This window comes from Erythrolamprus reginae, chromosome 3 (assembly GCF_031021105.1).
Source record: "Erythrolamprus reginae isolate rEryReg1 chromosome 3, rEryReg1.hap1, whole genome shotgun sequence".
Taxonomy (NCBI): domain Eukaryota; kingdom Metazoa; phylum Chordata; class Lepidosauria; order Squamata; family Dipsadidae; genus Erythrolamprus; species Erythrolamprus reginae.
In genome coordinates, this window is record NC_091952.1 from 242,707,227 (window position 1) to 242,731,139 (window position 23,913).

Sequence of the window (23,913 nt, forward strand, 5' to 3'; positions counted from 1 at the left end):
GAATCAATGAGGAAACCAGTTTCAGTTAACAACCATGTTACTAATTTAACAACTGCAGTGATTCACTTAACCAACGTAGTTTGTAAATGGTTTGTAACCATAGGGAAGGCTGATGTAAGCCATAATCAGCATGTAATCATGGGTTTGCTAACTGTGCTGCAAACTGATTGGCTGTAACCTATATAATAGGAGTAACACCCTTGCATGGGTGTGGTTTGTTATATAGTGGTTTAGTAGTTAGTGCTTAGTGGTTGTAGTGGTGGATGTAATAAGAGTTATATGATAGTATTGTAGGTAGTTTATTCTAGTGGTTAAATGTAAAGGTGATAGTTTATTTAGAGAAGTATTTTGCTAGGAAGAAAAGTAAAATATATTTTTTACAAGAAAGACTGCTGCAGTGTTTTTCAATGAAGACTTCAATTAGGTATGGTGGTTAACTGTGGCTACTTGGTGGGTTAACTTACGCATGTGCGCAAAACTCTCCCAACAGGCACACGGTTTTCAGAAGGCATTTACCTCAGTAAAATGCATCTTAGCAAGACCAAGGGTGTAATTTTAGCTGTGGTTTTCTCTAAAGGTGGAAAAAAATCACTTTTGCTAGGTGAGCTTTACACAGCTTTGCGTTGTGAGCCAGTGACACCTGATAGTATTCTTGCCTTTGTCATTTTCCGATTGGATTACTGCAATACGGTCTACATGGGGCTTCCCTTGAAGAGTATCCCCCAGCTTCAGCTCGTGCAAAATGCAGTGGCGTTGGCAATTCTAAGTACTTCCAAACCACACATGTTATCACCTCTGCTCCCAGAGCTGCATTGGGAGCCAATCTGGGCGTAATTGAAGATTTTGACCCCTAAAGCCTTTTATGGCATGGTAACTGTTGTGGTTAGCTCTGGCCCAGCTCCTGCCCCAAGGACTGTGGGTATGGGGGAGACATCCACATGCTGCAGGCCTGTTTTGCCCCCCCCCATTGGAATCTGCTGATGAAGGCTCCTCTGACCAAGAAGACATGAGTGACAGGGAGGAGGAGAGTGTGGCAGACAGCTCAGAAGGAGATCAATTATCTAGCTCCTCCTTGGATTCAGAACAAGAGTTAATGATACAGCCACGCATGCGGAGAGCCATGCATAGGCAACAACAACTGAGAGATTATTATCAAAGAAAATTAGGCCGCCTGTGGTTGGGTGGGGCTGTGGTAATTAGTAAGGCTGCTATAAATAGCAGCTTGTGGGTTTGGCCATTGTGGAGGATTATCTAATCGTTGTGTTTCGTGCCTGCCTTGCTGACTTCGACCTTTGCGTGCTGATTTTTCCCTGCTTTGAAACTAAACCAGGGCAAAGTGTGTTTCACTTTGTGAAAGAGGAAGGACTGGGAATTGCCTCACAGCTGCAAGCTAAGTATCACAGAACTGATAAGGGACTTGTACAAATTACCAGTTTGGTTGGAGAGGAGTGCTCTTTGCTATACCAAAAGAGGGCTTGGTTTAAGTGAATTTTCATTATAAGAACATTGTTTTGAATTTTCAAACGTGTATGTGTCTGAAATTTGTACCTGTGAATTTGTGGGAGGAGTCTACCAGGGAGCCCGACAGAACAGTAACTGGGTTATTTTGGGGGACTGTCTTATCCTGGTTTGATCTTCTCATCCCCCCCACATTGGCACGAAAGGCAAGGGCCATCTTTTTCTCAAAGAATTACTACACGTGTCGGGCCTGAGGAGATGGGCCTTCTCTGCTATGGAGCCTAACTAAGGCTGCTTCTAAAGTTTGGTCTTCTTTATATTTAATTTTGGCCCATTTTTTCCACTTTGCTCCTTAACTTTAGTCCTAGAGCTTTGAAATACTCCTGGGTGGAATTAAAATTTGAAGACTTTGAGGCAAAAAGGGGACATTTCTGCTCAGTTGCTAATTGGCCCAACACTTGTTGTGACTTGGTTTGTTGACAATATTCTACATGAATATTTATATTCATATAGTATGTATTTATAACATGTAGTATATGAAATACAATGAAATAGCAGGATGGGTTTATTTTCGGGCCTGTTTTAATCTAGGTTTTGAATGGGAGAACATCAAGAAATCCTGGGACAGAAAGAAAACCAGGAAGTTACAAATATAATAAATAAATAAATAATAAATAAGTTAAAAACTTGCTGGGAAAAGAAAAGAAAATATTTCCATATTATTGCCAAGAAAATTATGCAAATGTATCCTTTTGGAATAGAATAGAATTCTTAATGAAGTGTGATTGGACACACAAGGAATTTCTTTGGTGCATAAGCTCTCAGTGTACATAAAAGAAAATATACATTTGTTAAGAATCATCAGGTACAACACTTAATGGTTGTAACAGGAGTTACAGTCAATGGGAGATAGGAATGATGAGAAAAAAGATGAGAAAAAAGTAGTAGTAATAGTAGTGCAGACTTAGTAAATAGTTTGACAGTGTTGAGGGAATTATTTGTTTAGCAGAGTGATGGCATTCAGGAAAAAAATGTTCTTGTGTCTAGTTGTCTTGGTGTGCAGTGCTCTGTAGCGACATTTTGAAGGTAGGAGTTGAAACAGTTTATGTCCAGGATGCGAGAGGTCAGTAGTTGAATCTGAATTGAAAGATTCTTCAGCTATATCATACAAAGAGAACTAAAAGTTCTTAAGCTTTAAAAGCTTAAAAGAACACTATGATTTTTATATATATTTGGATTAATATGCAAACTTGTTTTCTCTCAAGAATTATTTTTTCTCCTTATTTTGTTTAAGGCAAAACCAGGCGTACATTTTCTCTGAGAGAAAGCCTAATTTAACATTCAGTTTACATTTTTTATGCTTAAAACTGCTTACCAAATATACTTTAGAGGATTTAAAGCTTCATCTTCCATTATTTGTAAAACACTGTGTTCATTATTTTTATTTATTTTCGTATGTATGTTTTATTATTCTGTTAGTCACATGAAAGGTTTTTCATAGCATCTGGGGCTTAGGAGGAGAAAAAACACCCCTTAGTTATTAAAAACCATTGCACTATTGCTTAAAATGAAACAAATATGTTGCCTTTCCATCTGCCAGACATAGGAGGGTTCCTACTGGTTTGGAACAGTTCTTGACTGACTGATTGATTGATTGATTGATTGATTGATTGGATTTATATGCCACCCCTCTCCGAGGACTTGGGGCGGTTTACAGCATATAAGAATAAAACAGTACAATACAGTATCCTAATCCTATTAATTCAATTAGTTAATCTAATCTAAAATCCCAGTTATGTTAAAAATAAGGCATTCCCACTCAAACCACAGGCATACATTACATAGTCTAATAGCCCCAAACCACAGACATACTTAACATAGTCTAATAGCCCCAAGCCTGGCGGCATAGAAAAGGGGACAATAGGGACAGTAGGAATATCTGGGGGGAGCTGATTCCAAAAGGCTGGGCCCCCCACAGAGAAGGCTCTTCACCTAGGCCCTGCCAAGCCACATTGTCTAGTTGATAGGACCTGCAGAAGGGCGACTCTATGGGACCTAGCCGGTTGCTGGAACTCATGTGGCAGGAGGCGGTCCCGTAAGTAATCTGGCCCGATGTGGCGGTCTGGCTCGTTGGAACCGGGCCTCCGGGGTGGTCGCCCTCCCCAGGAATTGAATTATGGATATGTGCGATAGCACACGCCCACACGCTTTTAGCATCTGAAGAAAAAAAGGTTCGCCATCACTGATCTAAGAGCAGCTTGTCCTAAACATGGACATTAATTGCAGTTTTTTGTTCCTTCAAAATTAGATTGAAATCAATAAGCCGGTTCATTCCTTTACAGACTGGGACAATTGTATTACAGTAATCCCTCGCTACTTCACGGTTCATCTTTTGCGGATTCGCTACTTCATGGGTTTTCAAAGAGGGCTTAAATCCATTAAAATTTTTAAATCCATTAAAAATTCATAAAATTCTTCTACAGAACTACTGTACTCTATGAAAGAAACTGGTGGGATATCACATGTAGTTCCAGCTGAGAAACATTATAGAATGACTGTTTAATGCAAAGGGTGGGTTTTATAAGTCCAAATACTTGTTAAATACCTAAAAAAATATCTTTCCTCTACTTCACGGAAATTCATTTTCACCGGTGGTCTTGGAACACATCCCCCGCGAAAAACAAGGGATTACTGTATTTATTTATTGGCTGATACCATTTTTGAGCCTGCTTTCTGTTTAAACCATTTTTTTAAAAACCCAGATGGGTTACATGCATGCATGGAATAATAAAACGTCATAATAATAACCACTGTTATTGTGTTTTTAGGGAGCTTGGGCAGAATGTCCGAACGTCCAGTGATTTCTCTTAGTGGTGTGGATGCATGTGTGAGTTCTCTGAAAACCTGCAAGACCTACATAAATACTGGCATGGATATAACCACAAACGTGGCCCTTGATCTCGTGGAAAATCACAGTGAGTTCAGTTTTGGGATCTATTCTTCTTGCTTCTTTTTCAAAACATTCAAGGTGCTTTGAGATCCTGCTACCTAGGCTTTAGCCATGTTCTTCCATTGCGTGATCCAACATGAGTCCCATTGGGATTGGGCGGCATAGAAGTCGAGTAAATAAATTGACAACCATTTAACTACCTCAGGTGATTTTCTGTCAGCTTGAGCATGGCGACCATGCAGCATAACTGCTGTTAGTGGTCCTCAACTATCTCTGGTAATAATTGAACGGGTCCACAGAGGGGCTACAAAAATGGTGGAAGGTCGTAAGCATAAAACCTATCAGGAAAGACTTAATGAACTCAATTGGTATACGCTGGAGGACAGAAGGGAAAGGGAGGACATGATCGAAACATTTAAATATCTTAAAGGGTTAAATAAAGTTCAGGAGGGAAATGTTTTTAATAGGAAAGTGAACACAAGAACAAGGGGGCACAATCTGATGTAAGCGAGAAATAGGCTCCTTTTATCATCAGTGGTGGACTTGCCAAAAAACTAAAGTCATATTGGAATACAATAGAAAAGTGGATAAAAGAAATTACTTTACAAGATATTAAGAAAACATCAGAATTTTTTTTATTGGGCATAACGAATCAAAAATTTAAAAAGGATATTTTTTCTTAATCATACATATTTTAACAGCAGCTAGAATAGTATTTGCACAGAATTGGAAGGGAGGAGATATTCCCGAGGAAGATGATGTAATAAATAAAATTATAGTGTGTGCCGAAATGGACATGATGACAAGGCGGTTAAATAACCAAGACGAATCACAATTTTATGAGATCTGGAATAAATTGTATATATGGTTAAGTAAAAGAGAAAAAACAAAATTTTGATGATTTGAAAGCATGTATGGATATTAAAAATAGTTTTATCTTGTTAATTTTACATGAAATAAGGATATAAAAACATTTTTTAAAAATATACAGTATCTGATTTACTATATTAATCTTATAAGCTAAGAGTGAATTTTTTTTCCTGTACCAGTGAGACTTCAAAAACAAGTGGGGTAATTGTAACCCCAAATAGTTGTTTTATGTATGTACTTTATGTTTGTCTTTTTACGAAAATTTAATAAAGTTTATAAAAAAGGGGGGGAGCACAATCTGAGGTTAGTTGGGGGAAAGATCAGAAGCCATGTGAGAAAATATTATTTTACTGAAAGAGTAGTAGATGCTTGGAACAAACTTCCAGCAGGCATGGTTGGTAAATCCACAGTACAGTGATCCCCCGAGTTTCGTGATCTCGATCTTTGCGAAAGGCTATATCGCGATTTTTCCACCCGATGACGTCACTCCCTTCCTTTCTCATCTTTCTTTCTCTCTCTCTTTCTCTATCTTGCTTCTTCCTCTCTCACACTCTCTTCCTCCCTCTCTCATCTCTTTCTTTCCTTCTCTCTCTTTCTCTATCTCTCCCCCTCTTACTCTCGAGCGGCAAGCGAGCGGGCGGGTGAATGGGCAAGCGAAGCGGCCGGGCGGGCGGCCGAACGGGCAAGCGAAGCCGCCGGGCGGGCGGGTGAATGGGCAAGCGGCAAGCGATCTTGGGGTTTCCCCTTTGCCTGGGCGGTGGGAAGACCCAGGGAAGGTTCCTTCGGCCGCCCAACAGCTGATCTGCTCCGCAGCGCGGCAGCAGCGAGGAGCCGAAGATGGGGTTTCCCCTTTGCCTGGGCGGCGGGAAGACCCAGGGAAGGTTCCTTCGGCCGCCCAACAGCTGATCTGCTCCGCAGCATGGCAGCAGCGAGGAGCCGAATGGGGTTTCCCCGTTGCCTGTATTTGTATTTATTAGATTTGTATGCCGCCCCTCTCCGAAGACTCTGGGCGGCTAACAACAATATAAAAAGACAATGTAAACAAATCTAATATTAAAACAATCTAAAAAACCCCAATTTAAAGAACCAATCATACAAACAAGCATACCATGTATAAATTCTATAAGCCTAGGGGGAAGGGAAATTTCAATTCCCCCATGCCTGACGACAGAGGTGGGTTTTAAGGAGCTTGCGAAAGGCAAGGAGGGTGGGGGCAACTCTGATATCTGGGGGGGCTGGTTCCAGATGGCTGTAATTCAACACTGAGAGCAGTTGTTTGCCTTTGAGGCGTAAAACACATTAATCCAAAAGATGATAGGCCATGTACTAAAAAGAGAAGATATTACCGTAGTTTTTGGAGTATAAGATGCAACTTTTTCCTCCCTAAAAGAGGCTGATTAATTGGGTGCATCTTATACTCTGAATGTGGCTTTTATTTCGGCCCTAACTAGCTGCTAACGATCTTCCCAGCTCTTACCTTGCAGGCTCTTTCATTGTTTCCCTCTGCGAAGAATGTTTTCCAAGCTCTAAGTCTTTGCAGGGTTTTTTCCATGGCTCTAGCTTGCTCCAAATAAGTTTCTTTCCAGTCCTAACCAGGTGCTAATGATGTTCCCACTCTTACCAGCTTGCAAGCTTTTTCATTGTTACACTCTGCAAAGAATGTTTTCCAAGCTCTGAGTCTTTGCAGGGTTTTTTTTTGTATTGGTCTAACTTGGTCCAAGTGTTTAACACTAACACTAACAGAGTTGGAAGGGACTTGCAGGTCATCTAGTCCAACCCCCCTGCCCTAGCAGGAGATCCTACATCTGCCTTTACCTAGGATTGAACTCACAACCTCCTGATTGTAAGGCAAGAGCTCCACCTCTAGGCCACAGCAGCTCAGCTCAGTTTCTTTCCAATCCTAACCAGGTGCTAATGATGTTACCAGCTCTTACCCCCTTATAAGCTCTTTCATTGTTACTGGCTGTGAAAAATGTTTTCCAAGTCTCTGCAGGGTTTTTTTCCATTGGTCTAACTTGCTCCGAATGTGTCTTTCCAGCTGCTAACAATGTTCCCAGCTCTTACTGGCTTGCAAGCTCTTTCATTGTTACTCTCTCCGAATACAGTTTTTTAAAAAGCCCTAACTAGGGGATAAAATAATGTGCTGGCTAATGGTGCTAGCCAGATGAAAACCTGGTAAGCAGATTCTTTTCCCTATTTTCCTCCCCTGAAACTAAGGTGCATCTTATACTCTGGTGCATCTTATACTCCAAAAAATACAGTAATTAACTGCATTCAGATGGCACATTAAAATTACCAACCCTACTACATTCTGAGGGACACATGCAGCCCACATGCTCACTGAAATAAAATGGTTTTAAGAACGGAAACTTGCAGCCCTGGGGTTTTGCTAGTGGAAAGTATAATATTTTGGACATGTTACCTACTTGAGATAACATCGTAACAGTAGGAACAGTTTAACCATAAATATTCACTGGATCAAAACGAGGACAGATAGCCAGCGGTGCTTCAGTTGGAAAACCTGCACGGATTTGGGAGTTGAACTGGGTGGTTTGAAGTCCCTTCTAATTCGTAGAAACATAGAAACATAGAGGTCTGATGGCAGAAAAAGACCTCATGGTCCATCTAGTCTGCCCTTATACTATTTTCTGTATTTTATCTTAGGATGGATATATGTTTATCCCAGGCATGTTTAAATTCAGTTACTGTGGATTTATTTACCACGTGTGCTGGAAGTTTGTTCCAAGGATCTACTACTCTTTCAGTAAAATAATATTTTCTCATGTTGCTTTTGATCTTTCCCCCAACTAACTTCAGATTGTGTCCCCTTGTTCTTGTGTTCACTTTCCTATTAAAAACACTTCCCTCCTGGACCTTATTTAACCCTTTAATATATTTAAATGTTTCGATCATGTCCCCCCTTTTCCTTCTGTCCTCCAGACTATACAGATTGAGTTCATTAAGTCTTTCCTGATACGTTTTATGCTTAAGACCTTCCACCATTCTTGTAGCCCGTCTTTGGACCCGTTCAATTTTGTCAATATCTTTTTGTAGGTGAGGTCTCCAGAACTGAACACAGTATTCCAAATGTGGTTTCACCAGCATTCTATATAGCGGGATCATAATCTCCCTCTTCCTGCTTGTTATACCTCTAGCTATGCAGCCAAGCATCCTACTTGCTTTCCCTACCGCCTGACTGCACTGTTCAACCATTTTGAGACTGTCAGAAATCACTACCCCTAAATCCTTTTCTTTTGAAGTACAGTAATACCTCCTCTTACAAACGCCTCGTCATACAAACTTTTCGAGATACAAACCCAGGGTTTAAGATTTTTTTGCCTCTTCTTACAAACTATTTTCACCTTACAAACCCACCGCCGCCACTGGGATGCCCCACCTTTGGACTTCCGTTGCCAGCGGAGCATCGGTTTTTGCGCTGCTGTGATTCCCCTGAGGCTCCCCTCCATGGGAAACCCCACTTCCGGACTTCTGTGTTTTTATGATGCTGCGGGGGAATCCCAGCAGGAGAATCCCAGCAGCACAAAAACGGGCGCTTCGCTGGCAATGGAAGTCTGGGGGTGGAGTTTCCCAGCGAGGGGAGCTTCAGTGAAATTGCAGCATTGCAAAAACACAGAGGTCCGGAGGTGGGGTTTCGAGGACTTCAGTGTTCTTGTGATGCTGCAATTTCTCTGATGCTCCCTTCGCTGGGAAACCCCACCTCCAAACTTCCATTGCCAGCAAAGTGCTCGTTTTTGCGATGCTGGGATTCCCCTGCTGGGATTCCCCTGCAGCATTGCAAAAACACAGAAGTCCAGAGGTGGGGTTTCCCATGGAGGGGAGCCTCAGGGGAATCCCAGCAGCACAAAAACGGGCGCTTCGGCTGGCAAAAGGGGTGGATTTTGGGCTTGCACGCATTAATCGCTTTTCCATTGATTCCTATGGGAAACATTGTTTCGTCTTACAAACTTTTCACCTTAAGAACCTCATCCTGGAACCAATTAAGTTTGTAAGACAAGGTATCACTGTATTTGCTAATACAGAACTGCCAATACAATACTCAGATTGAGGATTCCTTTTCCCCAAGTGCATTATTTTACATTTGGAAACATTAAACTGCAGTTTCCATTGCTTTGACCATTTATCTAGTAAAGCTAAATCATTTACCATATTACAGACGCCTCCAGGAATATCAACCCTATTGCACACTTTAGAGTCATCGGCAAATAGGCAAACCTTCCCTACCAAACCTTCCCCTATGTCACTCACAAACATATTAAAAAGAATAGGACCCAGAACAGACCCTTGTGGCACACCGCTTGTAACCTGACTCTGCTCAGAATACTCACCGTTAACAATAACTCTCTGATGTCTACGCTTCAGCCAGCTGCAAATCCATTGAACTATCCAGGGATTAAGTCCAATCTTCACTAATTTATCTATCAGCTCTTTATGTGGAACCATATCAAAGGCCTTGCTGAAGTCCAGGTAGGCAATATCCACGGCACCACCTTCATCCAACACCTTTGTGACATAGTCAAAGAAATCAATGAGATTAGTCTGACATGATTTGCCTTCAGTAAAGCCATGCTGATTTGGGTCCAATAAGTTATTGTTTTTTAGGTGCTGATTTATCCTCTTTTTGAGTAGAGTCTCCATCATTTTAACTACAACTGATGTCAAGCTAACTGGCCTGTAGTTACCAGCTTCTTCTCTACTGCCCTTCTTGTGAATAGGCACAACACTGGCCATTCTCCAATCCTCAGGAACTTCTCCTGTTAACAAGGATTGGTTAAACAAATCAGTCGGGGGTAGCAATGACAGATCTGAGTTCTTTAAAAACTCTGGGGTGGATGCCATCTGGACCCATTGCCCTATTAATCTTTAATCGTTCAAGTTCTTCTAAGACATCGGCTTCTAAGATCACTGGAGCTGAATCCGTACAGCTGGAAGCAATGCTATATCCCTCTATAGTATTATTTTATAAGGTGTCTTTTGAGAAAACTGAACAGAAGTAGCTATTGAAATGGTCAGCGATCTCCTTATTCCCATTAATGCATGTATTATTCCTGGTACTAAGCTTCGTGATGCCGCAGTTTTTCTTCTTCTTATCACTAATATATCTGAAGAACGTTTTATCCCCCTTCTTTACAGATTTGGCAATTTCTTCCTCTTTTGAGGCTTTAGCAGCATATATTATCTGTTTCGCCTCCTTCTGTCTCATTTTATACACCTCTCTATCAGCTATACTTCCAGACTCTTTATACCTCCTATAGGCAGCCTTCTGTAATTCTGTAATATACAATTACAGAATATACAATTCTGTAATTGTATATTCATTTACACAATTTGTATACAGTGTTCCCTTGATTTTTGCGGGGGATGCGTTCCGAGACTGCCCGCGAAAGTCGAATTTCCGCGAAGTAGAGATGCGGAAGTAAATACACCATTTTTGGCTGTGGACAGTATCACAAGCCATCCCTTAACACTTTAAACCCCTAAATTACCATTTCCCATTCCCTTAACAACCATTTACTCATCATTATTACTGGTACTCACTCACCATTGAATAAGACACTTAGTGATCCTGATATTTATAAACATAATTATTTATTAACAATTTTTTTTTTGTTATTTATTTGCAAAAATTATTAGTTTGGTGATGACATATGATGTCATCGGGCAGGAAAAACTGTGGTATAGAAAAAAACTCGCGAAGTATTTTTCAATTAATATTTTTTGAAAAACCGTGGTATAGGCTATTCGTGAAGTTTGAACCCGTGAAAATTGAGGGAACACTGTATTTGTATACAATAGCGTTTGTGTCCTGCTTATATCCACCACTATAGCCCTGAAAAATAGGTTAGACCAGGGGTGGGCAATTAATTTTGCCATAGGGCTGCATGAGAAATTGGGATGGTTTTAGAAGGACGGACTAATATAATTAACTCAGTTCTATCCGATACTGTATATTATTGGGTAGAACTGAGTTAATTATATTATAATTATAAATTATAATTATATATTATATTATATATATAATTATATATTGTATCTTGAACACTTGGTACTTATCTAGAAAAGTTGGACCGACTTCTGCGGGCCGATCACAGACAGCGGGCGGGCTGCATCTTGCCCAGGTCTGGGTTAGACTGACAAGAAAATGATTGGCCCAAAGTAATCCTATGGTGAAGTAGGAAGCTGAACATGGGTCTCTCTTGTTAAGATCCATGTCCCTAACCAATGCACTCGGCTCCCTCTCATAGCTTTCTCTCTACTTGTCATCTCCTAGATAGTTCACAATTCTTTTATTCCCTAGGTGGTGTTGGGATTTGTAGTTTAATATCGTGGATGAAGTACCCTGTTTCCCTGAAAATAAGTCACCCCCGACATAGGAGAGGTTTCATAGAATTGCCTAATATAAGGCATCCCCTGAAAGTAAGACATAGGAGACCTTTTGTTTCGCAACATTCCTGAACAGAACATATATAACACTGCTGTCCATAAATTGCATCTCAAAACGCTGCATCAATTAGTTTTAAAACACATCCAATAGGCATCCAACATGTGGCTGCGTGTTTGGATGCATTTTTGCTGCAGCAGGATACAGGATACAATTAATTGAAAAAAAAAAAAAAAGACATCCCCTGAAAGTAAGACGTAGCACATCTTTGGGAGCAAAAATTAATATAAGACGCTGTCTTATTTTCGGGGAAACATGGTATTATCCTTTGAACAATTATGGGAAAAGCATACCATGAGATGGCAGCAGAGACCTCATATTGCATAACTCATGAAGTTATTCTTCATGAGTATTCTTTATTACTTCTCCTAAATGTTCACCAGGTTCCTAGTATTGAAAAGCAAAGGGATTTAGGACCATGTCTTAAAGAAGGCCTGAACAAAGAACTCCATTGTAAGAGTTAACAAATCAAACTGGTCTTTTAAAATAAATTTAAATCAATATTTTAGCATGCCCTTCTTTACTGGGAATGCCACATCTTCTTGCTTGGCATTGTCCACTGGGATTCTTAATCTGTATGCCAGTGATGGCATGAAGTAATGGTATGACAGTGATGGGGAAACATTGGTTCTCTGGATTTACATTTAAAAAAAATATATTTTTAGGTTTTTCCCTGTAAGGGCAACATATTAAAAACTTACAAATAAAACACAAAAGACAGGAAAAACTCCCATAATAACAACTAACTAAATGTTTGTGTGTATGTCTGCTTTAATACCTTTTTAAAAAAATGTTTTTAAATTACTGTATTAGATTTGTCTTGAATTGTTCTATTGTTGTGAGCCGCCCCGAGTCTACAGAGAGGGGCGGCATTCAAATCAAATCAAATCAAATCAATCAAATCAATCAAATAAATAAATAAATAAATAAATAAATAAATAAATAAATAAATACTTTACAGCTTTTTGTAGGGTTTTCATAAATATTTACACTTTACAATATTGGTATTTTTTTGACTATCACTTATACAATTCTACATTCAATGGATTCAGTCTTCTGTTACATTTTCAACTTCTATTTTTTTCATTTTGATTACATATGTATCTATTTACTTACATAGGAAAATGAAGCAAGATCCTTTATGATTTCTTCATGGATCATCCTGATTCATAAGAAAATTTGAATTTTTAAATTTTGTTTTAACCACTTATACGATTTATCCCATGTTTCATAGAATTCCATATCTTCTTTATTATGTATCTCCATTACAGGTTAACAACTTTTAAATGTATAGATTTCATTTCCCAGAATTCCCTGGATGGCTGGGGAATTCTGGGAATTGAAATACTGTACCTCTTAAAGTTGCTGAGAGGGGGAAGAATATTGCAAAATCTCCATTCCCACCTCACTCTGGGGCCAGCCAGAGATGGTATTTGGCAGTTTTCCGAACTACTCAAAATTTCTGCTACCAATTCTCTGAACTATGTATTCGCAATTTCCACTACCAGTTCTCCAGAACCTGTTAGAACCTGTTGGATTTCACCTCTGGATCCACCTCTGGATCTACACTGAAAGAGTAGTAGATGCTTGGAACAAACTTCCAGCAGACGTGTTTGGTAAATCCACAGCAACTGAATTTAAACATGCCTGGGATAAACATATATCCATTGTAAGATAAAATACAGGAAATAGTATAAGGGCCGACTAGATGGACCACGAGGTCTTTTTCTGCCGTCAGTCTTCTATGTTTCTATGTTTACCAGAGTCCTGCTTACAGGAGCCTCTGTCTGCAGATAGTTCCTATTTTTTTCTTAGAGGAAGGGAGATAAGAACCAAACAATGATATGAGGGCCGATTTTGAAAGTATTTTGGCTACAAGTGATCTTGTGCTTCAAGGATATCAATCTCAAACATAAATATGCAAGGGCAACAAGCTAATACAGAAAGATATGTAGGATTGTGGTGAGAGCCAATGGTGTGTAGTGGTTAAGGGATTGGACTAGGAGTGGGAAGACACAGAAAAATTCTCTAAAATCCTCCCTCCCTGTATTAATTTTCTTTTAAAGTCTACTGTTTAACTATAGAAAGCTAAGTGGTTAAACATAGAAACATAGAAGACTGACGGCAGAAAAAGACCTCATGGTCCATCTAGTCTGCCCTTATACTATTTTTTGTATTTTATCTTAGGGTGGATATATGTTTATCCCAGGCATGTTTAAATTCAGTTACTGTGGATTTACCAACCACGTCTGCTGGAAGTTTGTTCTACTACTCTTTCAGTAAAATAATATTTTCTCACGTTACAAGTTATGCATGGTATGTTTGTGTGTATGTTTGGTTTCATAATAAGGGTTTTTAGTTGTTTTATTAATTGGATTGTTACATGCTGTTTTTATCATTGTTGTTAGCCGCCCTTAGTCTACGGAGAGGGGCAGCATACAAATCCAATAAATAAATAAATAAAAATACAGTCAACATGGGAGGAAATGGGTGATAGGAATGATGAGAAAAACTAGTAGAAGTGCAGATTTAGTAGAAAGTCTGACAGTGTTGAGGGAATTATTTGTTTAGTAGAATGATGGCATTTGGAAAAAAAATAATGTACAGTATATCTAAAGTTTCGCATTCGTATCATTACTGTAGTCTGAGAAAAAAAAATTGGTGCATTACCTTCTGGCTGACCTTTGTAGATAAGAATTGATATTGATGAAATTAAAGCAAGATCTGGGACAAAAGGTGCGTAAATTGCATGTAGAAATACAGTGTTCCCTCAATTTTTGCGGGTTTGAATTTCACGAAAAGTCTATACCACGGTTTTTCAAAAATATTAATTAAAAGATACTTTGTGGTTTCCCCCCTATACCACGGTTTTTCCCGCCCGATGACGACATATGTCATTGCCATACTTTTGTCCGCCTTTAATGAATATTTTTTAAAATAAACTTTAATAAATAAATATGGTGAGTAATAATCTAAATGGGAATGGGAAATTGCAATTTAGGGGTTTAAAGTGTTAAGGGAAGGCTTGTGATACTGTTCATAGCCAAAAATAGTGTATTTACTTCCGCATCTCTACTTCGCGGAAATTCGACATTTGCGGGTGGTCTCGGAACGCATCCCCCGCGAAAATCAAGGAAACATTGTAATTCTAAATCCCTCCCCATATAATCTCCCAGGCAAGTCATCCAATCCCGGCACCCTAAGATGTCATGTGGGCACACATCCAGATGGAGCTTCCACATCTAGTCTGCCGAAGCCATTGACCTTGAGTAGGCTGTAAACATGTCCATCCATCTTGGTCCTAGGTGATAAGAACTTTCCTCCCTACACCCCTAACCTCATCAGACACACGAGACATCTCCAGCACAGGTTCCCCTTCTCCCAAATACATAACCTTCCCTCCCCACCGCCCCATTTCTATGGCAGCTGAAGCAAGCAGACCATATGGAGGCCGACAGTTATGGAACTCTATGCTCTTGACTACTTGAAAATCCAAAATTATGCCTACTAGCGATTTTAAAGATTTTCCCCAGTGGCCCATATTACTCCTTTTAAAAAAGCAAATTTGTTTTTTAAGAAAGCACTATTAAAAAAAAAAATCCCTAGAGCAGAGATTTGTGATGTCTACAAACCATGACTCAGCTGAATCAGGCTGGCCTAAGGAAGGAGTTAAGAAAAGACTGGAAAGTTCTCCCTACACATAACTGCTTTGTGGAGGTGGGGGCACAGTTCACAAGTCCAGTATTGCATCTCTATTCTCTGCTTGCCTTGTCATTCTGAGGAATAATGACAAGATGTTATGAGGAAAAATGACAAGAGCTTTTGTTATGTTGTTAACCTGACGTTGTCTGGAGACACTGCACAGTCTTTACATATTGGGGTTTCCCCTTCTATCAATTTCCTTGTTTGGAAAAAGTTAAAGAAAGAGGGGTTTTCTTTCTCACAATGTTGGACATTTCTCACAATGTTGGACATTAACTTCATTTGACCTGTTTGTATTTTTTTTTTAAACCCAACAATTTCCCAACTAATACTTGGGAAATTCTGGTTCTTTTCCCCGACAACCATCACCTTCTCACCCATAAACCATAATAACCTCTTTTAGAATATGAATGTGCCTCCAGTGTAGCTCCTCTAAAGCCACCTGAATGGAATAAAAAGGCCATTTCCTATCAAAATTTGGGATTTTCCATCCAAAGTTTAGATTGAGGAAGGTGAAGGATTTCAGTGAATTTTAGGAGAACTGTTTTAATTGCCTAACTTGAACACAGTAAGCTGCCATTCCTTATATCACCTCTTATATTGATGCACATATTACATTACATGTTTATATATTCCTTTTAAAATATCCTTTCACATTTTATTCCTACCTTTACCTTTGTTACCAATTCAATCATACGAATAATTCCAAATTTCATGAGACTCTGAGTTGCTAGTTCTATTGGTCATCCTATCCATTTCTGCACATCTATAAATTTTTTCTATGGTGTTATTTTCTAGCGGGATCTCCTTATTTTTCCAAAATTATGCATAGAATATTCGTGATTATATGGGTAATGAAATATTGTATTTTAGGGGGATATTTTTTCATTCTTATTTATTTATTATTTAGATTTGTATGCCGCCCCTCTCCGCATACATTCCGGGCTAAATTCTATATCTGATTTGGTTATCTCCAATAGCCACTTATGAACTTTTTTCCAAAATCCTTTTGCCTTAGGGCACGTCCATCACAAATGAAAGAAGGTGCCTATTTTTTTGTTGCATTTCCAACAAGTTGGGTTCAGATTTGACCATTTTCTTTGGTCTTTTTTTGTAAGACTTTCTGCTGATCGTATTGCCATTTCTCAGAATTCTTAAAGTGTGATAATTGTAGAACGAGTTATGAAATGAGTTATGAAAACCTTGTTCTTCAATTCCAGTTGGACAATTTATAGTTTAGACCAGTGTTTTTCAACCAGTGTGCCGCGGCACACTAGTGTGCTGCGAGACATGGTCAGGTATGCCGTGAAGCTCAGCGGGCCCGCTGACTGGGCCGGAGGTGCCAGCCCCACGGCCATGCCCAGCGCAGCGCCAGCATATATGGTGTCCAGCAGCACGCCCAGCTGCCACCATCAGGGCTCCCGCTCGCAGTTAACCGCTCTGCCGCCACCCCTGGCTACTGCCCAATGCCGCTGTTGCCGGCGTGGTGTAATGAGAGAAAAAGAGAGAGAGAGAAAGAGAGATAGCAAGAGAGACAGAGAAAGAGAGAAAGAGAGAAAGAAAGCAAGAGAGAGAGCAAGAGAAGGGGGAAGGAGGCAGAGAGAAAGACATAGAGGGAGGGAAGTAGGGAGAGAGAAAGAGAGCAAAAAAGAGAGGAAGAAAGAGAGCAAAAAAGAGAGGAAGGAAGAGAGAAAGAAAGAGGGATGGAGAGAGAGAGAAAGAAAGGAAGGAAGGAAGAGATAGAAAGAGGGAGAGAGAAATAGAGCGAAAGGGAGGAAGAAAGAGATTTTTTTTGTCCAAACTTTTTTTTAGCCCCCCCCCCTCCCTCCTGCTCAATGTTCCCCAGGATTTTGAAAATATGAATAATGTGCCATGGCTCAAAAAAGGTTGGGAAACACTGGTTTAGACTGTAGAATGGTTGATTTAGTCTGTTTTGAAAGAGAAGTGGCAGCAGCTGTTAATTCCCACAACAATTTTGTTGAGATCATAACTAGGAATTGAGGAGAGCCATAGCGATCAATGCTTACTTATTCACAGCGTAAATACAAAGGGTAACCTTTTCTGCCTGGTTAATAAGCATATCCTTTGATTTGTCAAAGCCTGCAAGTGTTTATGATTTCTCTTTATTTGCATCATCGTACTCTTTGAACTTGGAAGAACCAGAATGGTTTACGTCCATAGAAAACATAACCAAATAGTTATTACAATAGAAGCACTAGTGTCATGAAGCTGTGGTCATTAAGACACATGTAAAAAATAACTCCAGGATGATACAGTAAAACCATGTTATAAAAAAATCTGACAAAAAATAATAGTTTATACAACAGAAAAACTTTTAACAGGAGATTTCTGGTTTATCTTCCAGTTTAGGGTAGCTTGTAGCTTATTTTGGCTGGTCTCATAATATTAATCAGGAGCTTAGGATGGAAAAACCATCGATAAATACCAGAGCTATAAACTATGAAAATACATCCCAGAAGAATGCAGCGAGACACTAATGGCTTACTGTGACCTATGAAGTCAACAGAGTTGAGATCAGCTCAGAGGAACTTCCATAAATGCAATTAGCTGATGTGACATTCTTTAGTATTTCATTTTAAATTCCTTGCAAGGTCCTTTCTTGCAGAAAAAAAGCTTATAAGTTCAAAACTGGGCTTCTTTTTAAAAGGAAAAAGCAATCTTTAAATATAGAACATCAGTGGGCTTTTACGGTGATGGTTTGTTAGAGGTAGTAGCCCACAAGAATTCTTCTCATTTTGGCACTTAGAGAAGTGTTTCCCAACCTTGGCATCTTGAAGATATCTGGACTTCAATTCCCAGAATTCCCCAGCCAGATATCTTCAAGTTGTCAAGGTTGGAAAACACTGACTTAGAGCAGTGTTTTTCAACCAGTGTGCCGTGAGACATGGTCAGGTGTGCCGCGAAGCTCAGAGAGAGAAAGAAAACAAGAGAGAGTAAAAGAAAGAAAGAGAGAGAGAGAGAAAGCAAGAGAGAAAGAGAGAAAGAAAAAGAGAGAGAGAAAAAAAAAGCAAGAGGGAGAAAAAGAAAACAAGAGAGAGAGAGAAAGAAAGCAATAGAGAGAGAGAAAGAAAGAGAGAAAGAGAGAAAGAAAGAAAGAAAGCAAGAGAGAGAGAAAGAGAACGAGAGAGGAAGAAAGCAAGAGAGAGAGCAAGAGAGAGAGAGCAAGAAAGAGAGAAAGAAAGAAAGAGAAAGAAAGAAAGAGAGAGAGGGAGGGAAGGTGGGAAAGAGAAAGACATAGAGGGAGGGAGGGAGGGAGAAAGAGAGCAAAAAAGAGAGGAAGGAGGGAAGAGAGAAAGAAAGAGGGATGGAGAGAGAGAGAAAAAAGGGAGAGAAAGAGGGAGGGAGAGAGAAATAGAACGAAACTTGTCCAAACTTTTTTTAGCCGGACCCCCACTCAATGTGCCCCAGGGTTTTGTAAATGTAAAAAATGTGCCATGACTCAAAAAAGGTTGAAAATCACTGACTTAGAGGACCAAGCATATTGGTTGAGCAATCTTTGGCCAAGACTTTAGGCTGCTGGCTGATGGTGAAGAGACAGCAGACCCTCTCACACATGTGGGAGGGGGATTTAAATTTTCCTATTTTTTTCATGAGTCTCTGCAGGTGGTTTCCTAGATCTTTTTTTAAAAACCGATGTTGCAGCTACTTTGGTATTTACTGTACTTCTGTATTCCAGTACAGTTTAAGGACCCAAAATGGTAACCACTATAAAGGAATGTAGAGCTGCTTTGGGGCATAGGGAAAAAAAGAAGGAAGAATGAAGGGAGGTGGTACTTACTGTAAAGATTATAGTTTTGTAAAAGGAAGAAGCACTTCTCTGATTTTGTTTGGTATAAGGTGGGATAGAGGAACACCTGGAGGGACTTTCAAGGTTCTATTATTCTACCTTTCCACAAGTTGTCAGCCCTACAAAATAGATGATATTGGGAAACTAATATACTGCTCAAAAAAATAAAGGGAACACTCAGATTACAGATTATCCCTGTTTGCTGGCATTTGAATATAAACTTCTGACATATTAAATGGTAGACACAATTTTCCTGATTAATTTACTGAAACTATTTGTTTCTGAACTTCCCACTTTGAATGAATTTTCTGGGCTGGGGATGGAAATAAGCATTAAGATGAAAAACCCAGCAAGAAATATACTGCTCAAAAAAAAAATAAAGGGAACATTAAAATAACACTCAAATCCTAGATCTGAGTGAATGAAATACTGTATTCTCATTGAATACTTTGTTCTGTACAAAGTTGAATGTGCACAACAGCATGTGAAATTGATTGTCAATCAGTGTTGCTTCCTAAGTGATTTCACAGAAGTTTGATTTACTGGAGTTATATTGTGTTGTTTAAGTGTTCCCTTTATTTTTTTGAGCAGTGTATTTTAGGACAGGTGTCTCCAACCTTGGCAAGACTTGGGGTCTTCAACTCTCAGAGTTCCTCAGCCAGCAAAGTTGCTTGAGGAACTTATTATTATTTATTATTATTTATTAGATTTGTATGCCGCCCCTCTCCGCAGACTCGGGCCGGCTCACAGCAGTGATAAAAAGAATACATAGTAACAAATCTAATATTTAAAATCTAAAATAACAATTTTACATTAAAAAGCCTAAAAAATCCCAGTATATAAAAAACATACATATAAACATATCATACATAAACTCTGGAAGTTGAAGTCCCCAAGTTTCAAAGTTGCTTTAGGAAGCCTCTAGCTCTGCTTTATTGGTGAGATACCCTGTAATAATAGAATCTTGCAAAGCAGGGTGTTGTTTGCTTGAGCTTGTTATTAGCAGAAGTAGTTCTTGATTTACGACTTGTCACTTAGCAACTGTTCAAAGTTACAACAGACCCCTCAAAAGGTACTTTTGATCTGGATTTGAACTTCCAAAGGCTACCCCCTTGCCTGTGGTCATATGGTCGCACATTGGACACTTGGCCATCTTATCAATAGCATCACGAAGCATAATTTCACCCCACGTTGGATCTTTTTCCAATACAGTAATCCCTAAAGGGCAGGGGATTGAAGGAATTGAGATGCAGCACATCTGGGAGCATCTACATAGGGAAGACTGATTTATCTCTGCGGGAATAAATTTTCTCACACCTTTCTCCAGCTTTATTGTGTTTGGCAGTTGATGGAAGAGAGCAGATTAGATTAGATTAGATTTATTGGATTTATATGCCGCCCCTCTCCGCAAACTCGGGGCGGCTCACAACAAAGTAAAAACAATACATAATAACAAATCCAATACCCACCAATCCAATTACAATGTTAAGCTAAAAAATTCATAAAAAACAACCCCAGAATATTAAAAAACATGCACACAATCAATCTAACACCAAAACAACATGGGCAAGGGGGAGATGTTTCAGTTCCCCCATGCCTGACGGCACAGGTGGGTTTTAAGGAGTTTGCGAAAGGCAATGAGGGTGGGGGCAATCCTAATCTCAGGGGGGAACTGGTTCCAGAGGGTCGGAGCCGCCACAGAGAAGGCTCTTCCCCTGGGTCCCGCCAGATGACATTGTTTAGTCGACGGGACCCGGAGAAGGCCAACTCTGTGGGACCGAACCGGTCGCTGGGATTCATGCGGCAGAAGGCAGTCCCGGAGATATTCTGGTCCGGTGCCATGAAGGGCTTTATAGGTCATAACCAACACTTTGAATTGTGACCGCAAACTGATCGGCAACCAATGCAGACTGCGGAGTGTTGGAGTGATATGGGCATACTTAGAGAAGCCCATAATTGCTCTCGCAGCTGCATTCTGCACGATCTGAAGTTTCCGAACACTTTTCAAAGGTAGCCCCATGTAGAGAGCCTTACAGTAGTCGAGCCTCGAGGTGATGAGGGCATGAGTGACTGTGAGCAATGACTCCCGGTCCAAATAGGGCCGCAACTGGCGCACCAGGCGAACCGGGCAAACGCCCCCCTCGCCACAGCTGAAAGATGTTTCTCTAATGTGAGCTGTGGATCGAGGAGGACGCCCAAGCAGGCTGTGTTATGAGACCCTTAAATATTATCTTTATACCAACATAGCCTGGATTTCCAAATTCAACACAGGATGACTCCTGATTTTTCTTGCCTCTGCCTTTTTTTCTACTGGCAGGCCCAGTTTCTTTCTTCTTGGATCCAAAACAAGGCATGCCTACTTACTTGTAATTGCCATCAGTGTGGGCTTATTCCTTACTATTGGGGTGTTTCTGTTTGTACTAACAAAGAACCAACAGGTGAATTAAATTTGATGCTCAGTGTAATGCAACTTTAGATAGGGAGAATCTTATAAGTACAATGTTCAAAATGCTTCAGAGGTCACCAATCCATTTGAGGGTAGGGATGTAGATTAGAGAAGGCTCATAACTCAATGCTGGAACAAACAATTTGTCTGCAGAAGGTTGTAAGGTCACAATGTGAACATAAGAAGAGCCATGCTGAATCAGGCCAAAGCCTATAGAGTCCAGGATTCTGTGTCACACAGTGGCCCACCAATTGTCCAAGGGGGTCTTGAGCAGAAAGAGAAGGCAAAACCCTCCCCTTCTCTTGACCCCCAACAAATGGTACTCAAGGGAATCCTGCCTGCCTCAACCAACATAGAGGCTTAGAGGTGACATCTCTATATTTAAATAACGTCTCCTTCATATCAAATTTGACTCTTGGTAACCTAATAGGGGCACTCATTCTTGGTACCAATATAGAAATGCTTTATCATTGCAACTTTTGGGACGATTTTTCAACACCTCGGTTTACCTTTCAGCTTCTCCTATTGGCTTCTCATCCAAGAAATGATCAGGTCTGACCCATTTAAGGTTTTTCAGCTCAACCAAGGTCAGTTAAATTTACCCCATGGCTTTCCCAAGCAAGTGTCTCCAGAGCAATTTAGCAGATGGTTTGAAGCTTGCTTTAGCAAGTCCAACCAAGCAGAAGAAAAAACACCAATAAATAAAGAAGTAACAAACCCAACGTAAGGCACGTCCTAAAAATTCCTGAAACAGCATCTCTTATGGTGAATTAAAAGGCACTTTTGCATGATGATTCAAATTAATATCCCAAAAGTGCTTTTTTCAAAATGCCACTGCGCTTGGGTTTTCCTTGAGAATGTTTCCTTAAGCAGAGACAACTATGACCTGGGTGGCTGAGAATCTCCTTAGTCATTCACATTAATAGGTTTATCACTGGCTCTATCCCCTTGCTAGGGCCAAATTTCTGGAGATGATTCTTTGTGGCTTTCTTCCCGATCTGTAAGAGAAAGTCAAAATGGCTGGCTGGCTGGCTGGCTGGATTTATTTATTTGATTGATTGATTGATTTCTATGCCGCCCCTCTCTGAGGACTGGGGCAGCTCACACCATATAATACAGAGTAGAGTATACAAATTAAGATTTAATTAAGATTTAATTAAATTAAGATTTAATTAATTACCGTAATTGGATTTCCTGGATGTGTGGTTGTATTTATGCAGGTTTGGGCTGCTGAAAATGATGGATGCTTTTCTCTAAATGCATATAATAATAATAATAATAATAATAATAATAATAATAATAATAATAATAATAATAATAATTTATTAGATTTGTACGGTGCCCCTCTCCGAGGACTTGGAGCGGCTCACAACAATAATACAACATGTACAAATCTAATGTTAAAAAACAAATTAACAATTTGAATCTGCGGATTCTGTTTTCAGTGACCATCATTTATTGATTGATTGGCAAGATTGGCAATATGATTGGCAATATTTGCAAGATACTCTAAACCAGAGGACTTCCGGTTTGCCCATTGTGTTGTTTTTTGCACTCTGGAGGCTTCAAGGAAGCTTCCCAAAGCCCAGAGTGCGAAAAACAGCACAAAGGGCAAACCACAAGTCTGTTTTTCTGAACTTCTGGTTTGCCCATTGGGCTGTTTTTTGCACTCCGGAGCTCCAGAAAACCTTCCCTGAAGCCTCCAGAGGGCGAAACAGTCTTCGCCAAGGCCAAAAATCAATTAGCTAGCACATGCATACACACTGGAGCTGACATAGGGCAATGCCTCATGTGTCCTCCGATATGGCACTGCGTGCCATCTATGACACACATGCCATAAGTTCGCTATCACTGGTATAGAGTCTCCTCCTTCAGCAGAGGGTTAGGACTAGAAGAGATTCAATCTAAAAATAAGGAGGAACAGTGAGAACCATCAACCAATGGAACAGAAGTTGCCTTCGGAAGTTGTGGGAGCTTCATCACTTGAGACTTTCAAGAAGAGATTGGACTGACATTTGTCAGAAATGGTGAATAGTCTCATAAGAACATAAGAAGAGCCATGCTGAATCAGGTCAAAGCCCATCGAGTCCAGCATTCTGTGTCACACAGTGGCCCACCAGTTGTACATGGGGATCTTGAGTAGAAAGAAAAGTCTCCTGCTTGACCAGAGTTGGAAGGAACCTAGAATGTCCCTTCCAACTCCGTTAATCTGTTAAACC

The 23,913-nt window shown here is 40.0% G+C and overlaps 1 protein-coding gene across 2 annotated transcripts in view; it reads left to right on the forward strand.

Annotated features, from left to right (window-relative positions):
* Positions 1-23,913, forward strand: part of NSMCE2 (NSE2 (MMS21) homolog, SMC5-SMC6 complex SUMO ligase) — a 368,866-nt gene that overhangs the window by 1,667 nt on the left and 343,286 nt on the right. The window contains exons 1-2 of one of the 2 annotated variants that reach the window (XM_070748294.1): positions 205-424; positions 4,287-4,433. In XM_070748294.1, coding sequence (XP_070604395.1) covers positions 4,301-4,433 — 133 coding nt within the window. In that variant the 5' untranslated portion in view covers positions 205-424; positions 4,287-4,300. Of the gene's footprint in view, positions 1-204; positions 425-4,286; positions 4,434-23,913 lie in introns of those variants that run through there. The other variant, XM_070748293.1, reaches the window with a different exon arrangement.